The following is a 21,635-nucleotide window of genomic DNA, read 5'->3' as shown; positions in this document are numbered from 1 at the left end:
TTTCTATTTCTTATTATCCTGTACCTATATTTCCTAATCTAAATATTGCTGTCAAAAATTTTTTAATAAGTTAAAAAACTTGAATAATTTATAATCATAAATTTTACAATTTAAATATTTTTTTTACTCAGTGCATCACAATTTTAAATTTCCCGCCTTATTGTGTCAGATGATTGGCCAGTTCAACCATTTTTGGATTATCAGTAAAAATTTGTTTCTTAAAACTAAAACATTTATTTGTGTTTGTTAACTATATATAAAATTCCAATTTTCATTTCTTCGCTTGCAAATATAACATATTTATACTTCTAAAGTTTATTTTTTATTATAATTATTATGAACAAAAAATATATATAATTATGTTAGTTTTTATTTTTATTTTTCATATTTCCATGAATTTCCCATTTTCAACAAATAATTTCATTAGTTAATGACAATAAATAAAAGATAAATTCAAAATGGTTCACAGATGCATTTGTCTTAGAATATATTTTTTAATCTAAACTTCATTTTAAAAAAAGGAATCAATATTTTATTAAATAAAGAGACTTATTAAATTCATTAAACTTAATATTGCTAATCATGGAATCAAAAAATGGATCAGGAAGGCAAAATATCATTTTTCATCCTATAATTTCTTCTATTCAAAAAATTGCTCTATATGAAACTAAGTCTGTAAGTATTTTGTAAATTTTAAATTATTATATATAAATTTAAATTACAATGATTTTTCTAATAATTTAATATTATTGCTTATTTTATACAGCGTTTTTATTTAATGGGATCTAATAATTTATTGACTCGATTTCGTGTCCTTAAAATTGATCGTCTTGAGCCAAAGGAATTAATTGTCACTGATGACAAAATGGAATATACACAAGAAGAAATTAGAGATTTGGTAAATATGATTGATATGGGAAATCGAAATCGTGAAAAACGAGGAAGTACTGGAGGAGTTGCTCGAGTTGTTTCAGCATTTGGAATTGTTGGTAAAAAAAAAGACAAAAAAATAATAATTAACGCTCAAACATTACTTTTTTAAGAAAATTATTGAACAAATTTATTAAAAATTTTAGTCACATTTTTTATTTAAATTACCATCTATATAATATTTATCAATAATTTTCGAAAAAAAACACTGTTTTTAATATTCTTTTTTAAGTAGAAGTTTTGTTTTATGACCTTAAGGATTTTATTTGGTTTGATTGAAGATTTCTTTTGCAATATAATGGAATGTTTATATGCATGCTGAATAATTTTATCAGCATCACAATTTAAATGAAATTTGAAGTTGTGACTTGTATATTAGTATTTATTTAGTTAACGCTTGAATTTAACATTTATTGCATGAAACAAAAATTTTAATGCATGTGTAGAATTACATACCCCTATCATCATTATTGAATTTACAAATATTTTAAGTTAATGAACAACAAGTGATAGAAATAATTTAAAATTGTTTAAATATTAATTAATTTTGAAATAGTTGTAAATATTGTTATTTATCATCAATTTCTTAGGCTCCTCTCTGATAATTATCTGTAACTTCAATTTTTTTTTTATTGTATAAATGATGTTTTTGATTAAAAATTTCAAGTAAATAATAATAATAATTACAATGACTTGCTATATAACAAAAGGCAAAAGTAAAGAAACGAATAATTCTGAGGAAAACAGCGAGGAGCCTAAGCAACAAAAACAAAAGCACAAACCAACGCAAACTAAATTCACCTGGAAATTAAATTGGAACAAGGACGCTTTTCCGAGACTAGTATCAGCTTTTGGCCTTCTTGGTAAGGTTTTCTTGTTTGCTGTTTTAAGTAGTAGCGATGAAATTATTCCAAATGCTTTAGAGAATGCAAAAAAATACAAAAAATAGTGGTATATAGAAATATTTATTGTATAATGCAAAAAGCATGATGTTAATCTGTATTTTAATTTGAAAAAAAGCATGGATGGCACATTTTTTAATATTATTAATAGAAATAATATTATTTGAAAGATCTAAATAAAATGACAAATTTCTCCTTTACCTCTATCTTAAGGTTTCGTAAGATTTTTGGAGGGTTATTATATAATTTTGGTCACTAAACGTCGTAAAGTTGGTGTAATTGGACATCATACAATTTATAAAATTGAGGATACATCAATGATATATATTCCAAATGATTCAGTACGAATTTTTCATCCTGATGAACAACGATATGTAAAAATGTTTCAGAGCATTGATCTTAGTAGTAATTTTTACTTTAGTTATTCATACGATTTAACGCATACTTTACAATCAAATATGGCACCACCAAAGCATATTAAACTCGATATTCCTGATGAAAAATCTGACAATAAAAAGAATAATGAAAATATTGAAAAAGCTGATGATTTTTATAATATGTGGTCTTGCAGAAAAAGTTGGCAAAAGAATGGGTTAGTTTTTCAAAAAATTCAGTAGTTTGCAATTTTAAAAATAGAAAAAATATTTAATTTTTCTTTTCTCTAAAGCTATGGAGAAAGATACATTGATTATGGAGTTAGAAGTAATCCACATAGACGTTTTGTATGGAATTCACATTTACTTTCATCAGTTGAAAGAGAATTACACAGAGATTGGATTTTATATGTGATACATGGATTTATTGGTCAGTCAAATGTCAGTGTTTTCGGTAGATCTTTGTATATTACAATTATTGCCAGAAGAAGTAATAAGTACGCAGGAACGAGATTTTTAAAGCGAGGCGCAAATTTTGATGTAATTGTTACAACAACAACAAATAATAATTCCCTTTCAAATGAATAAAATTCAAACTTTTTCAGGGTGACGTGGCTAATGAAGTAGAAACTGAACAAATTGTTCATGATTCATGCGTCAGTTCCTTGTGTAATGGGAGATTTAGTTCTTTTGTACAAATGCGCGGATCTGTACCAAGTCATTGGAGTCAAGATGTTAGTAAAATGGTACCAAAGCCAACTATAACGTGTGATTTATCCGATCCATTCGCAGAAACTGCCGGTATAAAATTCTCATAAAAATTATATTTAATATTGAAAATTTTTAGTTTTACACAATTCTTACAGGTGCTCATTTTAATCAACTATTGAAACGTTATGGAGCGCCGATCATTATATTGAATCTTGTTAAAAAACGTGAAAAGAAAAAACACGAGAGTACATTGAGTGAAGAATTAAGTACAGCTGTAAAATATCTTAATCAATTTCTTTCACCTGAACATCATATTCAGTATATTAGTTTTGATATGGCGAGAAAAAATAAAGGGTACAATAAAGCATATATATGAAATATATATGTACATATTTTCTAAATTTTTTTTTTCAATTTTAGAAAAGAAGCCAATGTAATGGGACGTTTGGCAAATATTGCCAATAATGCAGTATTAAAAACGGGAATATTTCAATCTCACAAACCATTTTATAATCAACGAAATTTTCGCAATTTTGCCAATAATCCAAAAAAAATGCATAAAACTGATTCAAATTCAATGTGCTCATCATTATTGATTGATTCGGCAAAATCTTCAATTGATTGGATAAATAAATCGCATAATTATGATCATTTGAAAGATATCAAGATAACTGATAATTCCATCGATTCTGGAGGTTTAAATGAAAAAGTGAAAGATTGCTTTTCTTGGGGTGGTGCATTACAAACTGGAATAATAAGAACAAATTGCGTTGATTGTTTAGATAGAACGAATACAGCACAATTTGCAATTGGAAAATGTGCACTTGGTTATCAATTGTGTGCTTTAGGTATATTACAAACACCAAAATTAGAATTTGATTCCGATTGTGTGAGAATGTTAGAGGAACTTTATGAAGATCATGGCGATACTTTAGCATTGCAATACGGTGGTTCACAATTGGTTCATAGAATCAAGACTTATCGGTAAAAAAAAAAAAAATAATTTTTTTATTGTTAGTTTAAAACCTAAATTTTCAAATTATTTACAGAAAAACTGCTCCATGGACAAGTCAGGGTAATGATATTATGCAAACGTTGAGTAGATATTACAGTAATACGTTTAGCGATCAAGAAAAGCAGCATACAATTAATTTATTTTTAGGTAAGTGTTTTTTTTTTTTAGTTTCCATCAAAAAATATATTAATAAGCATTGCTTCCATAGGATTATTTATTCCTGAAGAAGGTAAACCACCAATTTGGGAATTAATAACGGATTATTATTTGCATCATAAGTCAGCTTGTAAATATGTGAGAAAATTAAGATTATTGACACAATGGTGTGATAGTAATGTTCTAAAATGTTTACCGTATGCTTTGGAAGAGATGACAAAAACATGTTCTGAAATTATTCAAGTTCAACACTCTCAAGAGGAAATGATCGATATTTACTACGATTATTATCGGTATTAATAATTCAAAAATAATAAATTGTCAATTAAATATTAGAAAAAAAAACAACTTTATTTTAATTTCAGTCCACATGAACTATCAGTACTTGCAGAAGTTTATGCATATAAAGTAAGTCATTCTGTTCGTGATTTTATGCCAAATTTCACGACAAATTTCAGTCCATTTGCAGTTCGTGTACGTCCTGGAAGAAGACGCGAGGAGACTGGTAATAAAAATATTAATATGAAAAATCCATCACTTACTGGTCAGAGTAGCACTGGAAGTACTGCATCTAGTGCTAGGTAAAAAACTTCTCTTCAAAGAAAGAAAATATATTGTATTTTTTTTTAAATTTTCTATTTCTATTTACAGTTCAAGCATTGATACAAGTTCAGACGACGACGAAAGTCATCAGATGCTCGACTCATCGTTAAGTATTTCAAAACATAGTTCAGATATGATTTCATTTGAATGTTTGTTTCCATCAATGAAAGAGGTTTATGGTACACAACCAGAGAATCCAAAAAGAAATGATATTTTTCTATATAAAAGGTGAGTTTAAAAAAAAACCCAGACAATTAGTTCGAAGAAATAAAAAAAATTAAATTCAATTATTTAGATATGTTGTAATTGGAAGAAATGCAACTCGCCCCATGGATCATTCAATAATTCGTTCGAAATTAGTGCAACAAGCAACATTTCCAGATCATGTGCCTATTAAAACTGAATTGCCCAAAGTCTCTGACACAAGTGTCAGTATTTATGAGCAATATGTGAAAAGAAGTAAAGTAGGAGGTTCAGTACCGAGACCAAATGATATGACACTCTATGAAAAATATGCACATCAACAGCAACTTCTTTTAGGAAATATTTCTTGTTAATTCGTCTTGAAATTTCAACTTCTCTTTTTCTTATAAGTACATATTACATTTGTAATTTTTCAATTGTAAATATGTAAATAATTCTAAGGAATAAAAATAAATTTATATTTAATTAAAAAAAAAAAAAAATTTGTTGAACTTATTCCAAATGTGGAACAAAAAAAAATTCAAATTAATCTCTATTTAGAATTTATTTGAATCGAAAGTGAAAAAAAGATACAGGTCTTGTTTTTTTTTTGCTTGTAGTAATGTATGAAAAATAATAAATATACATTTTCCATGACCTGGATAATAGAATATTAAAGTTTACTTTAGCTTCTTTTTTGGGCGGATATTATTGGTGTGTCCGCATTTCTTCTTACGACAATTGGTTGCACGTGGATGAAGACGTGCATAACATTTTCTGCAAATCATTTTATCGCAATTGTATTTTTGGGCCAAAATTCTGAGAGTTGGCTCAATGACACCACCACGAAGACGAAGCACCAAATGAAGAGTAGATTCTACAAATTAAGAATTTACTCAATTAAAAATGAATTTAAAAATAAGAATTAAAAAAATTATTCATTTTAATGAACGTACAAAAATTCAAAAATATAAAAATTTTGTGTCTTACCTTTTTGAATGTTATAATCAGAAAGGGTCCTTCCATCTTCAAGTTGTTTACCAGCGAAAATAAGTCGCTGCTGATCTGGAGGAATTCCCTCTTTATCCTGAATCTTGGCTTTCACATTTTCAATGGTATCTGAGGCCTCAACCTCAAGGGTTATGGTTTTACCAGTAAGAGTTTTAACGAAGATCTGCATTGTGGCTTATCTATATTAAAAAAAAGAAAAATTGAAATTACCTCAAATTTCATAAACAAAAATGTCACTCATACAAATAAAAACTCTTTCTATCAAAATAAACACAGAACTAACACTTGTTTTTATAATAAATTTCCAAATATAAAACTAATATGTAAATTATGGGGAAAAAAAAACTTGTGAATTTTGATCTAGACGTTTCGCATGTGCTTGACAGAAATGTATCAACTGTTTTATAACTGTTTATGACTTTCCTTTGTTTCATAGAATTGTAATCTATTTAAAAACTAAAAGTAACAGAGTACCTATCAATTTTTCACTATTCAGATGAATGAAATTAATTTTTTACAAGGAAAAATAAGAAAATAACAAGAGAGCTTACCTTTCCGACAACGTGTTTGCCACAAAACCTAACCAAGAAAAGATCCAATTCGTCGTTTCTATTTCACTGACACACTTCCGATTTCCGTTCCGTTTATGAACCATCCAATCAAAATGGCCGACAACAGGCGGGGAAACTTTAAATTTGAAAATTATAAACAGTTTTTTTTTATTGTATTATGAAAAGCGGAAATACAGAAATAATTTATTATTAACGTAACAAAATAGTAAATGTTCGTTTTACACTAATATTAATGTAAAATTAAATAGAGATTAAATATATTTAATATTAAATATTGATTTATTTGATATATTGATATTGTTTTAAATATATATTTTTTATTATTATTTACGTAAATTGTTAATAACGTAGATATAAAAAATATAAAAAAAGTTTTTAAAAAATGTTAAAAATAAGATTTCAATGTAAAAGAGAAGTAGCTCACAATAATATACACTGCGCCGTGTATTCGCGCATGAAATGCCAATACACTTTAGTAAAAAGAGACAACATTACATTTTTGCTGCATGAAACAGAAGATAAAATGATAAAACTCGTTGCATCTATAGAATTTCTGTCGAAGAATTCATGACATTTATATTTTATTTAGTCCAATAATCCTGCCCTTCAATGACAATATTAAATAATAGTGTTTTTGTAAGGTTTCTTAAGTGTTTTCTAATATGTTTTCCTCTAAATGTATATACTACATTGTTCATAGTTCATCAGAGTGTACATCAAATTATTTAACTAAAAAAAAAAAAACTATCGCTATTGCAATAAGAGGTTAGTCTATATGTAGTTATTAATAAGAAATTTGAAAATTTTTATTTAAAAAAAAGAACATAATTATTATATATTATTAATATATTGTTAATGTATTATTAATATATTAAGAAAATATATACCTACATTCAGTAAAATATTAAAATAAAAAAAATAATATAAAGATTTTTATTAAAATAATAAAAACTTTATTTTATTAAAAATTCAGAAATATATGTAGGAATTCTTAGTAATAAATAAAAAAGAATTAGCTAATCTATAAAAATTAATTAAAAATATGAAATTATAAGAATTAGAAATAATGGAAAATTGTATTTTTACCCTCTGCTAACTGCTGCCATCTGTCGACAACTTCGAGTACTGCTATTATATCCAAGACTCAACCTACCAAACTTCTATAACCAAAAATATATCAAGAATGAAAATTAAATTAAAAAACGCCTTTTTAGAATTTTTAACAATTTATATTCTAAATAAAGACCTATTCATAATGTTTACCGAAAGATACTAAAATTAAATATTTACGATTTGGTTTTCTAATAAGTCAAACACTATTATTTGGTTTTTTTTTTAAACAAACACTTTTCTATCCATTATTACGATTTGGTTTTCTGTAACAAAAACTTTATTACGATTTGGTTTTCTGAAACAAACACTTTTCTACGTTTTAATACGATTTGGTTTTTTTGACAAACACTTTTCTATGTCCATTAAAGAAGATCAATTATTGGTGATATACGATTTGATATTTTAAAACAAAAACTTTTTTATATTGATGCTTCCCTTGCTTTCACTATATATAAAACTTTTACGAACGAGGCATCCATAAAGATAAGGTTATGATTTAGTTTTCTAAAAATTTCTTTTTTGTTTATCAATAATCCTTTCTTTTGCATCTGAAAAAGGATAAAAAAATGTTAGAACGATATAGTTTTACTTTGTCGTCTCTGTACCTATAAATTGATAAACCTCCTCTGGTAACCAAAAACCACCTGGCAAAAAGTATAAAACAGTTACATTTTATAATTAAAAATCGTTCTTTCTTCTTTAATGATCTTTATGTTGTTTATATATCTGAAACAGAAAAAATAAAATATATTGTGTTTTGAAAAATGTTGAAGAATTATATATATGTATATTTATTATTAACAGTCGAATGATTGGCCAATTATTCATTGTATGCTAATCGGATGAAAATTTTTTGGAGGATATAAAAAGTAATGAAATTGATCCACCTGTTTTCTATCTATTGCCACTCATAAATTGTTCTCTGAATTTTCGTTCCAATTGCTAATGCGTATACGTCCATAGTATGATATGCGAATGCAAAACTACGATTCGAAACGCTTGTGCAACTTCCATTTTAATTAAAAAATATGCCACCATCCGTTGAATAATGTTTTCCATTTCCAATTGCGAGTTTCGTTTTTTTTTCTGCCCCCCAGCAGCTCCAGGACAAGTTGATTGACTGTTGTCGAGCGCATCGCGTGCGGTGTCGAATATTCCATATTATTGAGGTCGCGAATCACCAAATTCAAGTGAACAATGTTGGTTTTTTTTGCCAACTATATATGTATTTCAATATAGTTCATCTTCATTATAAATTTGATGATTTTTTAGGTATTGGTATTATATACATATATTCGTGAATAATTGGTAAAATGATCATCTGCCTGGATCGTCTGTCTTGATGTAAACTTGAACATGCAGGCCGCACGGTATAATTAACGTATTGCTTTTGAGAGAGAGAGAGAGAGAGAGAGGCAGCTTAGATTAAGTGTACATAGGGCTTAGAAACGGCCTGGCTCCACGTTGTGCATGAACTGAAATTAGTGTCTCTGTCAAATACAGTCGACAGTCAATCAAGTTTGACATGACTTTAGCAACATCGTTTGCATGTTTCCAAGAGGTGGAAAAGCCAAATTCACAGTTAGAATTTGGTTCATTATGAATTCCAACATTTTGCAATTCAATTCTCATAATTGTTATTTCATTTATCAACTTTCGTATATTAATTTACATTGTTAATATATATTGTTATATATGTCGTGAAAATGATTTTAAAATTAATATTTCATTAAAAGTGCAAAAATTGTTGAGTTAATGTAATTATTGAAAATAAACGTGATGAAACGTGAAACACAACAAAATTTTAAAAAGAGAAAAAAAAAACTATTTTGAATGTGAATATAACCAAGCCTATTTAATCCCCAGGAATTCCAATATCGAAAGCGTAATTTAATAATACTTCTATGTAAATCCCATATCGATGCCTCGAGCTTTTTTCTAAAATAATATGCGCGAAATGTACCATTTTTAACCATATTCTTTCTTGAAAAATAAACACAAAAATTGAATATGCAAAATAAAATAATCATTTTTGTTGTTACTTTTAATTTTGATTAAAAAACACAACATTTTTAAAATTAATCACTAACCAGGATACGAAATTTACATATTTAAATTATAGAAACTACATATTTTACGTTACTATGATTCTAAGAGTTAGCTACAAGAAAAATTGGATATTTGAAACTGAATAATTCGAAATTACCTAGATCAAAAGTCATCCGAGTCTTTATTCAACATCAAATGGTCTGGAAAATGTTCTAAAACTTTTTAAATCTTGGAACTGTGGCAAAAGTTTGGTTATATATAGTGGAGTTTTCGTTTTTTTTTAATGAAATGACCTGTTTCGATTTAGGTTATGTATTTTATAGAATTCCAGTAAGTTTTACTATTTCCACATTGCTTGGTGAAATACGTCGCGTCGAGTTCCCTGGACACACATCAGTGCAAAAGGAGAGGTTTCATCCCCAAAGCGAACTAATAATGGAAAAGCACCTTCGAGTTAGTAAGATCATTAACCTACAGAGACCATGGTGTGTAGCTTGAAATTGAAGTCTAACTTAAGGCAAAACTCGTTCAACTATAGTTAACCTTTCATGACATTTCGACACTTGCACCTAACCTGACAACAAGTTCCGCGCGCTCACTAATTTGCGATTAAAGCTCAACACCTATATATACAATGTGTGTGGTAATATATATTTATATCGTCATAAAAAAAATGGATTAAATTATGCGGTTGTATAATATATGAGAGAATTAAAACACAATGATGTATATTTTATATAGAAAACAGTGAAAAAGTTATAACCACATACCTTAAGCTGTAACAATCTCTTCTTTTGACCGAGTTTCGTCGTCGGTGCAATTAATAGTTCCTTGCCTTTAGAGTATAATTTGTACAGAGCACTTTCATTGTCGTAACACAAGGTGCCGCCCGTAAGACAAGAGAGGAAGTGCAATTAAAAGTTGTTGCTGCCATTGAATGCGGATAAGGGAATAATGGGGAACAAGGTTCTTAGCGGTGATTATAGTTCATTGAAAGATGAATTTGAAGCTTATGCTCTTCTTATCTTCTACTAAAAATAAATGAAATTTTAATCATAGAATATAGAAATTTGTATTTTTTGTAGTTTCGATATTTATTTTAGTAATTATAATAATTAATAAGAAAAACTAACCGCACACGAGATGAGTAAAGTTGGGTCTATAAAAAAGATACGGGGAGGGTTAAAAGAGACGAGTTAGATCAGCTTCTAGGTAAATGTATGTAAATTAAACGTCCTACGACTTTATTTAACGTTGGAGTTTAACGCTAAAAGTAAGAAGCTAACTTTCATGTTTGCGGTTGCCTCTCTCGCGTCTTTCTGATAAATCTTCATGATATAGATGTGAATATACAGTATACATAAAAATATTTAAAAACTTTATGGAAAATAAAAAGGTTTACATAGATTTTGGTTAAAAAAAATTTGTAATAATAATTACGAATAATAATATTACCATAGCAACGATTATCATCATAGCAATAATTTCTATGCAGCTGTTACTACGGCAACTGGTACCAAAATAGCTGGTACCAAAGTAAGTGGTACCAAAGTAATTGGTACCAAAGTAACTAGTACCAAAGTAACTGGTACCATAGCAACTAGTACCAAAGTAACTGGTACCAAAGTAAGTGGTACCAAAGTAATTGGTACCAAAGTAAGCGGTACCAAAGTAATTGGTACCAAATTAACTGATACCAAAATAGCTGGTACCAAAGTAAGTTGTACCAAAGTAATTGGTACCAAAGTAACTGGTTCCATAGCAACATGTACCAAAGTAAGTGGTACCATAGCAACTAGTACTAAAGTAACTGGTACCAAAGTAACTGGTACCAAAATAGCTGGTACCATAGCAACTGATACCAAAATAACTGGTTCTAAAGTAACTGGTACCAAAATTTTTCTTGTATAATTGAGTAATAAATTTTACGTAGTCTTATACGGATTATATCATTTTTATAAAATTCTACTTATTGTTATGGTTAATTTAAAGTTTATTTTTTTGACCCTAATTAAAAAAAAATTTACTTTCTTATGCATTGAAATTTGTCCTCTGTTTCTCTGCCCTGATTTGTTTCACAAGGTTTATATTACTCTTTTTCAAAGAGTAACAGTGAAATTGTGCGTGTAATTATAGTAGCTTGAGTGAAAATGATTACTGTTCCCCTGTAATTAATGCCACCGCGTTGCAAATAGCTTTTGAAATGCTTTAACACAAATGGCATATTGGGTCCTCGCATTCTTTTGGAATTGAAACCAATTTTGTAAAGATCGACTGTCGCACATTGATTTCCGTTAAGGTTTTGTCGTCAAAAATAAATTTAGTTTCTGAAAAGAAATATTTTTTATTTATTTCAAACTTCTCTGTGTTAGATGTTATAATAAAATCTAAATATAACAAAAATCTCTGATTGTTGATTTTTGAAAAGAAATATTATATATATATTAGAGCGATTTCAGATAACATAATTGTGGTTTCTAACTCCGTTGCCATCTTCCTGCCTCTGTCCCTGAGGTTAGCGATTCAATTCGAACTTGGTGAGAGCTACTAGGTCGCGAAGTTACAAACGTAACTCGAGAGAGTATTTTATATATATATATATACATATATATATATATACGAGGTGTTGCAGCAGTTCCCTTATACCGTAGCTTTCCTTCAATAATGGAGCGAGCCAAATAGTCTAATTCACCCAACGAGTAGTCGGCCATCCATGGCACTGAATATGCATATATGTGCTTTAGCATAACCGACGAAGCTATAGAGTATATATACTTTAGAGGAGACGAATGTACTTTGTGTAATACTGCTACATTTTGCATGTTCCTACTTGGTACTATGAGCACTTTGTATCTTCACATTTGACCCATTATCTGTTGTTGTAATCTCTGCTATATGTATATATATATATAAATTTGTACAATATCATTGGATTTGCCACGACCGCACAAGAATTAGTATAGATTAAGGCACCAAAGCTTGTTATATGTTAATTTTTTTTCTATATGATAAGAAAATAGTGATTTCTGTGAATTATTCAGGAAATTTTTCTTCCCGTGTAGAAAAATTCTTTTATAATATCAATATAGAATTGGGTTATATAGAGAATGTGATTTGAACTCTAGGAAACTATTAGGATTCTCGTAATTTCTCAACTTTATTTTACATTGCGCATACTATTGACTAAATTAACGAGAATCCTCAAAAGGGATATATAATTTTCTTCAGTTAGAAGTTTATACGATCGTTTATAAGTGTTAAGAGGAAAATTGTATTTGCACATTAGAGTGAAAATCTGCCTTTTCATATTTGTGACTTAATCACATATGTTCGTATAAAACTTATCAGCTTCAGAAGAAATTTTTTTTTTAGAATTGTTAATTGTTAATTTTAATTATAGATTATAATATTGTAGATTGTAATTGTGGATTGTATTAAATATGTTTGTAATATAATATTTATATACAAAGTAATGAGAAATTTGTTCAGCTTTATATAGAATGTTGTGCTCTGTACTTTGAGTTTACTTATTCTTCCGCACCGAGTATATACTATAGCCTCTATCCTTTGGCCTTGAACGGGAAGCGTTAACCTCGGCGTTCCTTTGAGTACAACCGGTCACAGGACTCTCGGTCTACCACAAAATACGTACTCGCTCTCGTGATTGGTCAATGCCAAGTACGTGAGATGAAAATACGTAATACATTGAACCTCTATATAAACTCGTTGCATGATTCAATGTAATAAATTATAAATTGACACACTGTATAGAAAATCTTCACAAGCAAAATTTAATTTTATTGTCTTCAATTCGTAAAACGTAACCAAATTTATACTTTTTTCTAAATAAAAACAAAAAATTATCAAAACTTAACACAAAGAGTTTCGTAAAAAATTATTTATTATCTTCTTTTTTGAGTAAATAATCTGCTATATTAAATATTATAAAAGATTACACCTGGATCTACTTTTTTGAAAATAAAAATTATAAAAGAAATTATCATGAGGAATAAAGAAATACTTCAGATTGCTCAAGTACCACAAATTTTTTTCTAGATAACGGCGTATGAATATACTTATTACAGTGGAGGTAATGGAATTTCTCAAATTCTTTCTCGTCCTGAATCTCGAGTTCGTCTAGAATTCAAGCCTATCCCAACTGAAAAAAGGGTTTGTAAAAAAAAATATTCTGCATTTAAAATTAAAAAGAAAGAACAACTCAATACTTGGTTATTAATTTAAAGACTTATCAATACCAAAAGAAATGTAATGTTTTTGATCTGATCAATTTGATACCGTCAAGTTAAAAAATAAATTTTTTAAAAACTTGTGGGGGGGGGGGTTCTTATTTTGAATCGTAAAAAATTGTAATTTTTTGTCAAATTGAGAGCTCATTAAATTCTTTTTTGGTCCTTTATTATGCAATAAGCTATATGATGATGGTAATGTGAAAAAGCAATATTGATCCTATGCTAATTTCGCTACTGAGTTATGAAGGGCTTGCACTGAATAGGATAATTTATGCTCTTGTTAATTCCAACGATCGAGCTGCGTACACACCCGCGACCACGTGGAGCATGCGCTCTACATATTTTCACTGCGTCGAGAAAATCATATTCACGAATATTATGCAAAATGAAATTTCATCCACGACGTGAAATTTATATATATATATATATTTTATATTACCTGTATATGATGAGAAATTAACATTTCACCTCAAGCAATTTACTTCCCCAAGAAATATCATACGGACTTTACGCCCTCTTTACAACATTTCTCCTTTACAAATGATACTTTTTTTTTAAATAAAAAAAATGATTTCTATATACAATGCAAATAATGATTCAAAATTGAATTATATAAAATTAAATAAAAATAACATTTGAGTTGAATTTATTTTCTAAATAGGTCTTTGAAGTATACGATTGAGTTCTATTTGGCAATTCGGTTAAACGGATATATTTCTAATATATACTTTCTATTCTCAAAGGATCATTGAGAATGAGTTTCGATCATATAGACATTTGGATCGTTCAGTTAGTCTCAAAGCAATAGTTCGATCCTATTTCTGGTGTTTGAGTTCAAAAGTTGTCAAGTCATTCATCAAAGTTCTCTGGGTTGAATAAGCCCGCTAGGGAACTTCTCTAAATGCCATCAATGTAACTAAACTATTGGTGTAGGTGCTCATGGGATTAGTGAAAGATGAACTGGACACTCCTCTCTCTCGACTGTTCGAGATCCGAATTTAGTCGATTTCCGATTAAACGTAATCGTAAGCAAATACATTAATACTGGAGTCTTGATATTGACAAAATTGCTTGGCAATAATATTGTGTTTGAATAATCATTTTCCTATATAGATATAAAACAAGTTTCCCCTTCTATTTATTTTGTCTATAGAAAAAGAAATCGCGATTTTTTAAAATATTTACAATCATTTAAAATTGAGCGCGTTCAATTCTGTTTTCGTTATGAAGAATGAGAGGAAAAAGAACAGAAGATATTCACTTCTCTCGCGTTCCTCCTTCCTTGTTTCTTTTCTACCAATAGCAGCGCGCGTCTCGGGTAGGGAACCAATAGACACGTAGTATTAACCTTCGCCGGACTGGATACTTTTTATATACACGGTTGACAAGATCCCACCCAGGGTGGGCCAAATGTTTTCTTCTTTGTATATTGCAATAAAAACTTAGAATCATTCAGTTTTTTTCCAAAATTGTTATATGTTACCAAATAATATATTTTATTAATATTTTGTTGATTTTTTATTTGTTTAAACAATTTATTATTAATAATTTATAACTTTTTCAAATATACATACGACAGTAGAAGAATTTTATAAATTTGTTACCTTTTCTTCGTAGTTATTAATTCAAAGGTTATAAATAAAATAAAATATATAATTCAATTTGCAACAACTATTATTATAAATTGTTTAAACAAATAATTGTTGCTATTTATTAACATTTTCATAATATTCCTAGAAAATTGCAATTTTTTTCTAATTTTGCAACTTAACAAGCACAACATAATAACACAAAGATTTTATATGAATTTACTATTTAACCAATTGTTTAAACAAATAATTGTTGCTATTTATTAACTTTCTTTATAATGTTCCAAGAAAGTTGCAATTTTTTTCTAATTTTGCAACTTAACAAGCTCAACATAATAAACATGAAGATTTTATATGAATTTAGTATTCAAACTATTGTTTTAACAATTTATTGTTGTTATTTATTAACTTTCTTGTAGTGTACCTAGAAAGATGCAGTTTTTTCCTAATTTTGCAATTTATCAAACCGAATATAATATAGCCAGACAGATTTGACATAAATTTACTAATTTAACAATTGTTTAAACAATTGTTGAATTTACAATTTTACATCAAATCTATCTTTTATTATATTCGGCTTGATGAATTGCAAAATTAGAAAAAAACGGCAACTTTCCAGGTGCCATACAAAAAAAGTTAGTAAATAACAACAATAAATTGTTTAAACAATTGTTGAATTAATAATTTTACATCAAATCTATCTTTTATTATATTCGGCTTGATAAATTGCAAAATTAGAAAAAAACTGCATCTTTCTAGGTGCAGAACAAAGAAAGTTAATAAATAATAACAATAAATTGTTTAAACAAATGAAAAATGCAATATAATATTTTTTATATCTATTATTTGACATCATAAAACACTCACAGTGAAAAGTCTGCATGATTTCAAGTCTTTTTGTAAAATAGAATTACAAAAATATCTGAATCATCCCGGTTATCTCCGTACATACATTGATAAAAGTTATAAATAATCAAGAAGAAATTTTTTTTAAAAATTTGTTTTTACATTTTTTGAAAGTTCTTAAGATTTTGTTCAGTGACTTAAAATCGCGATTCAATTAAGGCAAAACTTTAGAAGATATGGCAATTTCAATTTGTCTGGCCCACCCTGGGTGGGCATCTTGTCAAGCGAAGGTTAAAGGCATCAAGTTATTTCGGCAATAGCAAAGCAAAGCTTCTTTTAATTTACATTTGTATTTTATTAACTACTGATAAATTTTTTCTTTCTACTTACAGATAATCTCGAAATGTGATGAAGATAAAAAAAATGGCAAACGAACAAGAAGCAGAAATCATAAATAAATATGAAGAAACAACTAATTTTAATACATTAAACGATGATTGTCTAATACTAATTTTCCAGCATCTTCCAATTATAGATAAAATAAAAATTGAAAGAGGTATTTTTTAAATTTCCCATGTACTTTATTGTATAAAATAAATAAATTATTTCATTCTTCTTTTAGTTTGTAAACGTTGGAAAAAATTAAGTAAAAAATCATGGTACACATTCAAAATACTCGATCTTTCACCATTCACATGGGGTTGGTCGCTTGATAGTGATAAAAAATTTATTAGCAACGAAATAATGCAAGACGTATTAAAACGATGCGGTCAATATTTAACAGACATTGATTTAAGTAGAAAAAGTTTACGTCTAACTTTATATTATGTCTCAATAAAAGATGTTTGTAAAAAATGTCAAAAATTGGAGACATTAAATATATCTGATTTATCGACAAATCGACAAAAATTTTCATCATCATTTTCTGATGCAAGAAATTTAATTACATCACTTTTATTACTAAATTGTGAAAATTTAGTGAGACTTGGTTTTGAGCCATGGGTTAGTAAATTTGATGAACAGGCCTTAATAAAACTTTTTGATCGTACGAAAAAATTAAAAGTCCTAAGACTTGGATCATTTGGTAGATCATTATACATGACTGGTGCGTGTTTTTTACATTTGCCCAGTGATACAATTGAGGAAATTGTCCTCGTTCATTGCCGTTCAATTTTGACTAGTTTTTTTCGTAAAGTAAGTCTTATATTTAAATATAATTTTCTTTTTATAATTCCAAAAATCTGATTGTAATTTTCTTATTTCAGGCTTTTGATAAATTTACAAATTTACATACTCTTGTTCTATTTCAATGTTTTATTCTCACCGATGAAGCAATGGGATCATTTCCATCTAATTTAATAACATTAAAATCATTAGCAATAAGTGGAAATTCTTCAATAACAGAAAATGGATTGAATGCTATATGTAAATTGGAAAATCTTGAACAATTCTATTTTGATGGTATTGCACTAACTACAAATATTCTCCGTGAAATTTGTAATAATTGTAATCTCACATTTTTGAGTCTTTCAGGTAAGTATTTTGCATTATTTTTTTAATGAATAAAAAAAGGATAATAAAATAAATTTATCATCCACAGGTTGTGAATGTTTACATAATAATAGTGAATTAAGAAATTGTTTAGAATTATTATCAAATCTTCAACATTTGGCCTTATCATGTACACGTTTGACTGATCTTAATTTAAGAAAGATAAATACATTAAAATATTTGGAAATAAGTACATGTCCTGTTTTAGAAAATAATGGCTTATGTGAATTAATAGAAAATAATTTAAATCTTGAATTTTTATTACTTGAAAGATGTTCACTTGTTAATAATGATTTATTGAATGCTGCGGAAAGTGCTACAAAAAAACGTAAAAACAATGTGACATTATATTTAAGTACCTTTAACACTGGTATTGTAGTAAATAATTTTGAAAATACCTCATCTTTATTAAAAATTTTCAAAAGCGTTAAACGCGTCAAAGGTACAAATAGTTTTACAGATTATTTTTTTCCCGATCGCAGGAATTTTGAATTTATAGAATTTTAAATTCTTAATTTCCAATGTTTGTATTATTAACTTAATAATTTATAGTTGAATAAAATTCATTTTTTTTACAATTGTAATATAAATTTTTTACAATGTGTTATCAATAACATAATTATTTTCCATTTTCATAAAAAAAAAATCCTTCATTTGAATTATCATTATGCTCGAGCTGTTTGATTATTCATTCAAAAGAAGAATTTCAACTTTCAGCAAAAGTAATAAAAAAAAAAGAAAATAATAATAAAAGTAAAATTTCATAAAAGTTTCTCAATCTAGGCAAAGAAAAGTAATTAAACTTTTGGTGGAGGATTGAGTTTTTCAGCGACAACGGATTCTCGTTTGATGCGAAACTTTGAGAAATACAAATCGATTGTTATAACATGATATCTATATATAAAAAGAATAAAATTTCATTTATAATTTCTAAATATGTTCAATTGTAATGTAAATATAATGCCACAACTATTTTTTTCAAAAATTGGACTAGAAAATGATATTTAGTTTTAAATTACTAGTTTAGTGTACCACTGTCGGTAAATTAGGTATGAACTGTATTTTCGAAACAGTCGATGATATTTTTTACGGCTTAAAATTAATTTATACTTGTTGATTTTGTTTAACGTTGAGAAGATCAAATTGTATTGCAAAACAAAAATGAATAAATTAGAATTCCATTTGTTAATTATGCCCGAATAAATAGTAATTATTTCTGTGTGAAGCGAGGCGAAAAAACAAATCAAGTGCATGACTATGTCAAATTATATATATATATATATACAAATAGATGTCGCATGAATACCCATCTGTCTATCGATATATATACATATATATAAAATATAATCTCATAGCTATAATAATTATGGTTCGACGGACATTTTTCAGTCACACCTTCGTTCGCTCACCCGACCATTCGACCGGAAATCGAATGAATCTCCTCCTCTTCCCACACACCTTCCTTCGATTTTGTTCGCAATTCCATTGCATAACGATAGTCAATTCAATTTTAATCGTACCAAAACTCGACGGAACAGTTAATTCCACTTGAATGACGGCTTGGCTTCGCGGGGGGGAGCATTTATATGATTCGTTCAAGCGCAACGAATCGTAAAGGTTTTTCAAATATATGTATAGAGTATTTTTTGTCAGTTTTATGTTTGTAATAAAGCCCCTCAACATTATCCCATATATATACGTTCAAAATCCGAAAAGAAGACATAAATGCTTTTCATATATTACAAGTGTTTTAATGATTTCTAAAAATAAATTTTTTTTTCATTCAAAATATATTCATTGAAGTAAAAAATTGTAATTTGAAATTATTACGATTTAATTATCTAAGAAAATTTTTTACATTGTAAAATTCATTAAATGATGATGAATTTGTTTGTTTTACGGTTTAAATTAAATGAAACATAAATTGGATCTTTTGGAGAAAATTTTAAAGAAAGAGAAGAAGTTTTTCTTCGTTTCTATGAGAGAGAAATGCAATAAAATGAATAACGCGACAGAGAATAAAATTTACTAAGCAGTCTGTTCTTTTAACTGAGGGAGCGTAGTTTGAGCACGGTTCTTCGAAAGTACGTGTCAGTGCAATTAAGACAGATTCTTTTTAGTTTAGAAAGAAGAATACACTTGAAGCATACTTTCCTAAATAGAGACTAAAACGAGAGAAAATGTGCATATATATATATAGAGTATGTAATTAGAACATTCCTTAATTACACTTTGGCTGTAGATTATCCTTTCAAAATTCCACTTTCAATGGAAATGTTTTATTGTTTCGTGTAAAGGACTTGATTAAAGTAGAGAGAGTAAAGTCTCTCCTGCAAACGAATTTCAAATAAAGTGTAAATAAATGTTTATTAATTTAGATTATAAAATAGTATAAAATTATGGTAAATAATATAAACAAAGTAATATGTTTTCGATGCAACAGCACAAAGTGTATATTATTCGCACATTTTCGATGGAATATTATATATATATATTCCTGATATTGTTATAATGGAATGACATAATATTCAAAGGTATAGAGATTGTCCTTTGAGTCTCCTGATCAGTTTGATTATTCTGATATGCTTACGAATATTACAGACACACATGCGGCTATTCGTAATATATTTCGTCTTCGTATTATATATATATATATATATATATATATATACATATGTCATTGAAGCAAGTTTAACATCAAATAGGCTAACATAAATTAGCGAGAGCCATTAGTACGCATTAGAACTATCCCATCATGATTAATATTGACCATGGAGACATATGTATATTCCATATTACAATATCGGAATATAATAATTGATATTTGATTAATATGAATATAAAAAAGAAATAATTGCCAAATATTAAAGTGATTCAATTTTGAATTAAAAAAAATTTGTTCCTCTTAATTATTAATCGGCTAAAGTCACGTCATTTTACGGCGTGAAAATAGATAATTGGCTAAAATTGCGTCATTTTACGGCGAGAAAATAAACATTTGGTTAAAGTCACGTCATTTTACGGCGTGAAATTAGACATTTGGCTAACGTCACGTCATTTTACGGCGTGAAAATAGACAATCGAATAAATTCACGTTTATTCACATTGTGAAAATGGTATTCTTTGTTTATAATATAATATTTAATTATTAGATTTGCTAGGCGAAATATGTATATATATACAAATATATGCCATTGGATTTTCAGAAGCCATTTTATAATTAAATGAACCCGGCTTTGTGGAGCTTGTAAAGTTTGCGAAACATGAAATTTTATGAGAGTTATGGAACTTCTCTATAGAGAAACATTTGCTATATATAGAATCAAGTAAATTTCAGGTGCAAATGACAAACAAAATAAATTGTATATTTTATAAGGTTCAGAAGACAATTATTGTGGAATTTATAACGAAGTTAGATATACACTTTTTTTTTAAATTTATTATCAAATGTAAACAAAAATTTCTAATTTGGTTACAATTTAGTTTTCTAAAGACGCTAATTTTTACTGCATCTAAAAAAGAAAAACTATTGATAATTCTGATGGATCCAAACTACTTTAAAACGATGATACTTTTGATCCAATTAACTCGGAGAGGTCAATTGTGAACTGATTCTTCCGCTGCACCTGAAAAGGCAAAAAAAATAATATTAGAATTATACTTTTACCTTCTATTCAAAACTAGGTAACTATAAAAATAATCGGTAAAACGTTTCTTCAAAAATAAAAACACTTCTTTCCCAAAACGAAAATAAGTGGAAGTGTTCTATCACTTGGTACA

At 27.8% G+C, this 21,635-nt stretch overlaps 3 protein-coding genes across 6 annotated transcripts; 2 read left to right on the top strand and 1 right to left on the bottom strand.

The window, feature by feature from the left end:
• Positions 1 to 210: 210 nt before the first annotated feature.
• On the top strand, positions 211 to 5,626 carry LOC127278341 (polyphosphoinositide phosphatase). Of its 2 annotated transcripts, XM_051300032.1 has the most exons (13): positions 211 to 675; positions 767 to 989; positions 1,641 to 1,793; positions 2,046 to 2,424; positions 2,500 to 2,746; positions 2,812 to 3,007; positions 3,073 to 3,271; positions 3,338 to 3,901; positions 3,967 to 4,079; positions 4,141 to 4,381; positions 4,454 to 4,669; positions 4,740 to 4,919; positions 4,987 to 5,626. In XM_051300032.1, exons 1-13 carry the CDS (start codon positions 583 to 585, stop codon positions 5,246 to 5,248), a joined length of 3,066 nt encoding a protein of 1,021 aa, XP_051155989.1. In that variant the 5' UTR covers positions 211 to 582; the 3' UTR covers positions 5,249 to 5,626. The 2 variants fall into 2 exon arrangements, with proteins under 2 accessions (XP_051155989.1, XP_051155990.1); XM_051300033.1 differs by lacking the exon at positions 1,641 to 1,793 and having other exon boundaries at positions 213 to 675.
• Positions 5,421 to 6,572, bottom strand: LOC127278362 (ubiquitin-60S ribosomal protein L40). Of its 2 annotated transcripts, none has more exons than XM_051300059.1 (3): positions 6,437 to 6,572; positions 5,865 to 6,064; positions 5,421 to 5,751 (listed from the first exon to the last, which is right to left on the bottom strand). In XM_051300059.1, exons 2-3 carry the CDS (start codon positions 6,052 to 6,054, stop codon positions 5,555 to 5,557), a joined length of 387 nt encoding a protein of 128 aa, XP_051156016.1. In that variant the 5' UTR covers positions 6,055 to 6,064; positions 6,437 to 6,572; the 3' UTR covers positions 5,421 to 5,554. The 2 variants fall into 2 exon arrangements, with proteins under 2 accessions (XP_051156016.1, XP_051156017.1); XM_051300060.1 differs by lacking the exon at positions 6,437 to 6,572 and adding an exon at positions 6,169 to 6,193.
• Positions 6,573 to 6,890: 318 nt separating this feature from the next.
• On the top strand, positions 6,891 to 19,547 carry LOC127278348 (uncharacterized). 2 transcript variants are annotated; one of them, XM_051300044.1, is made up of 6 exons: positions 6,891 to 7,222; positions 13,676 to 13,789; positions 16,697 to 16,860; positions 16,927 to 17,498; positions 17,570 to 17,837; positions 17,905 to 19,547. In XM_051300044.1, exons 3-6 carry the CDS (start codon positions 16,713 to 16,715, stop codon positions 18,360 to 18,362), a joined length of 1,446 nt encoding a protein of 481 aa, XP_051156001.1. In that variant the 5' UTR covers positions 6,891 to 7,222; positions 13,676 to 13,789; positions 16,697 to 16,712; the 3' UTR covers positions 18,363 to 19,547. The 2 variants fall into 2 exon arrangements, with proteins under 2 accessions (XP_051156001.1, XP_051156000.1); XM_051300043.1 differs by lacking the exon at positions 13,676 to 13,789 and having other exon boundaries at positions 6,892 to 7,222.
• Positions 19,548 to 21,635: the final 2,088 nt, after the last annotated feature.

The sequence above is a fragment of the Leptopilina boulardi genome, unplaced genomic scaffold (genome assembly GCF_019393585.1).
Source record: "Leptopilina boulardi isolate dan_hultmark-lab unplaced genomic scaffold, ZJU_Lbou_2.1 LbouV2_202, whole genome shotgun sequence".
Classification (NCBI taxonomy): domain Eukaryota; kingdom Metazoa; phylum Arthropoda; class Insecta; order Hymenoptera; family Figitidae; genus Leptopilina; species Leptopilina boulardi.
The sequence above is the reverse complement of the archived record's forward strand: the minus strand, read 5'-3'. Positions and strand labels throughout refer to the sequence as shown.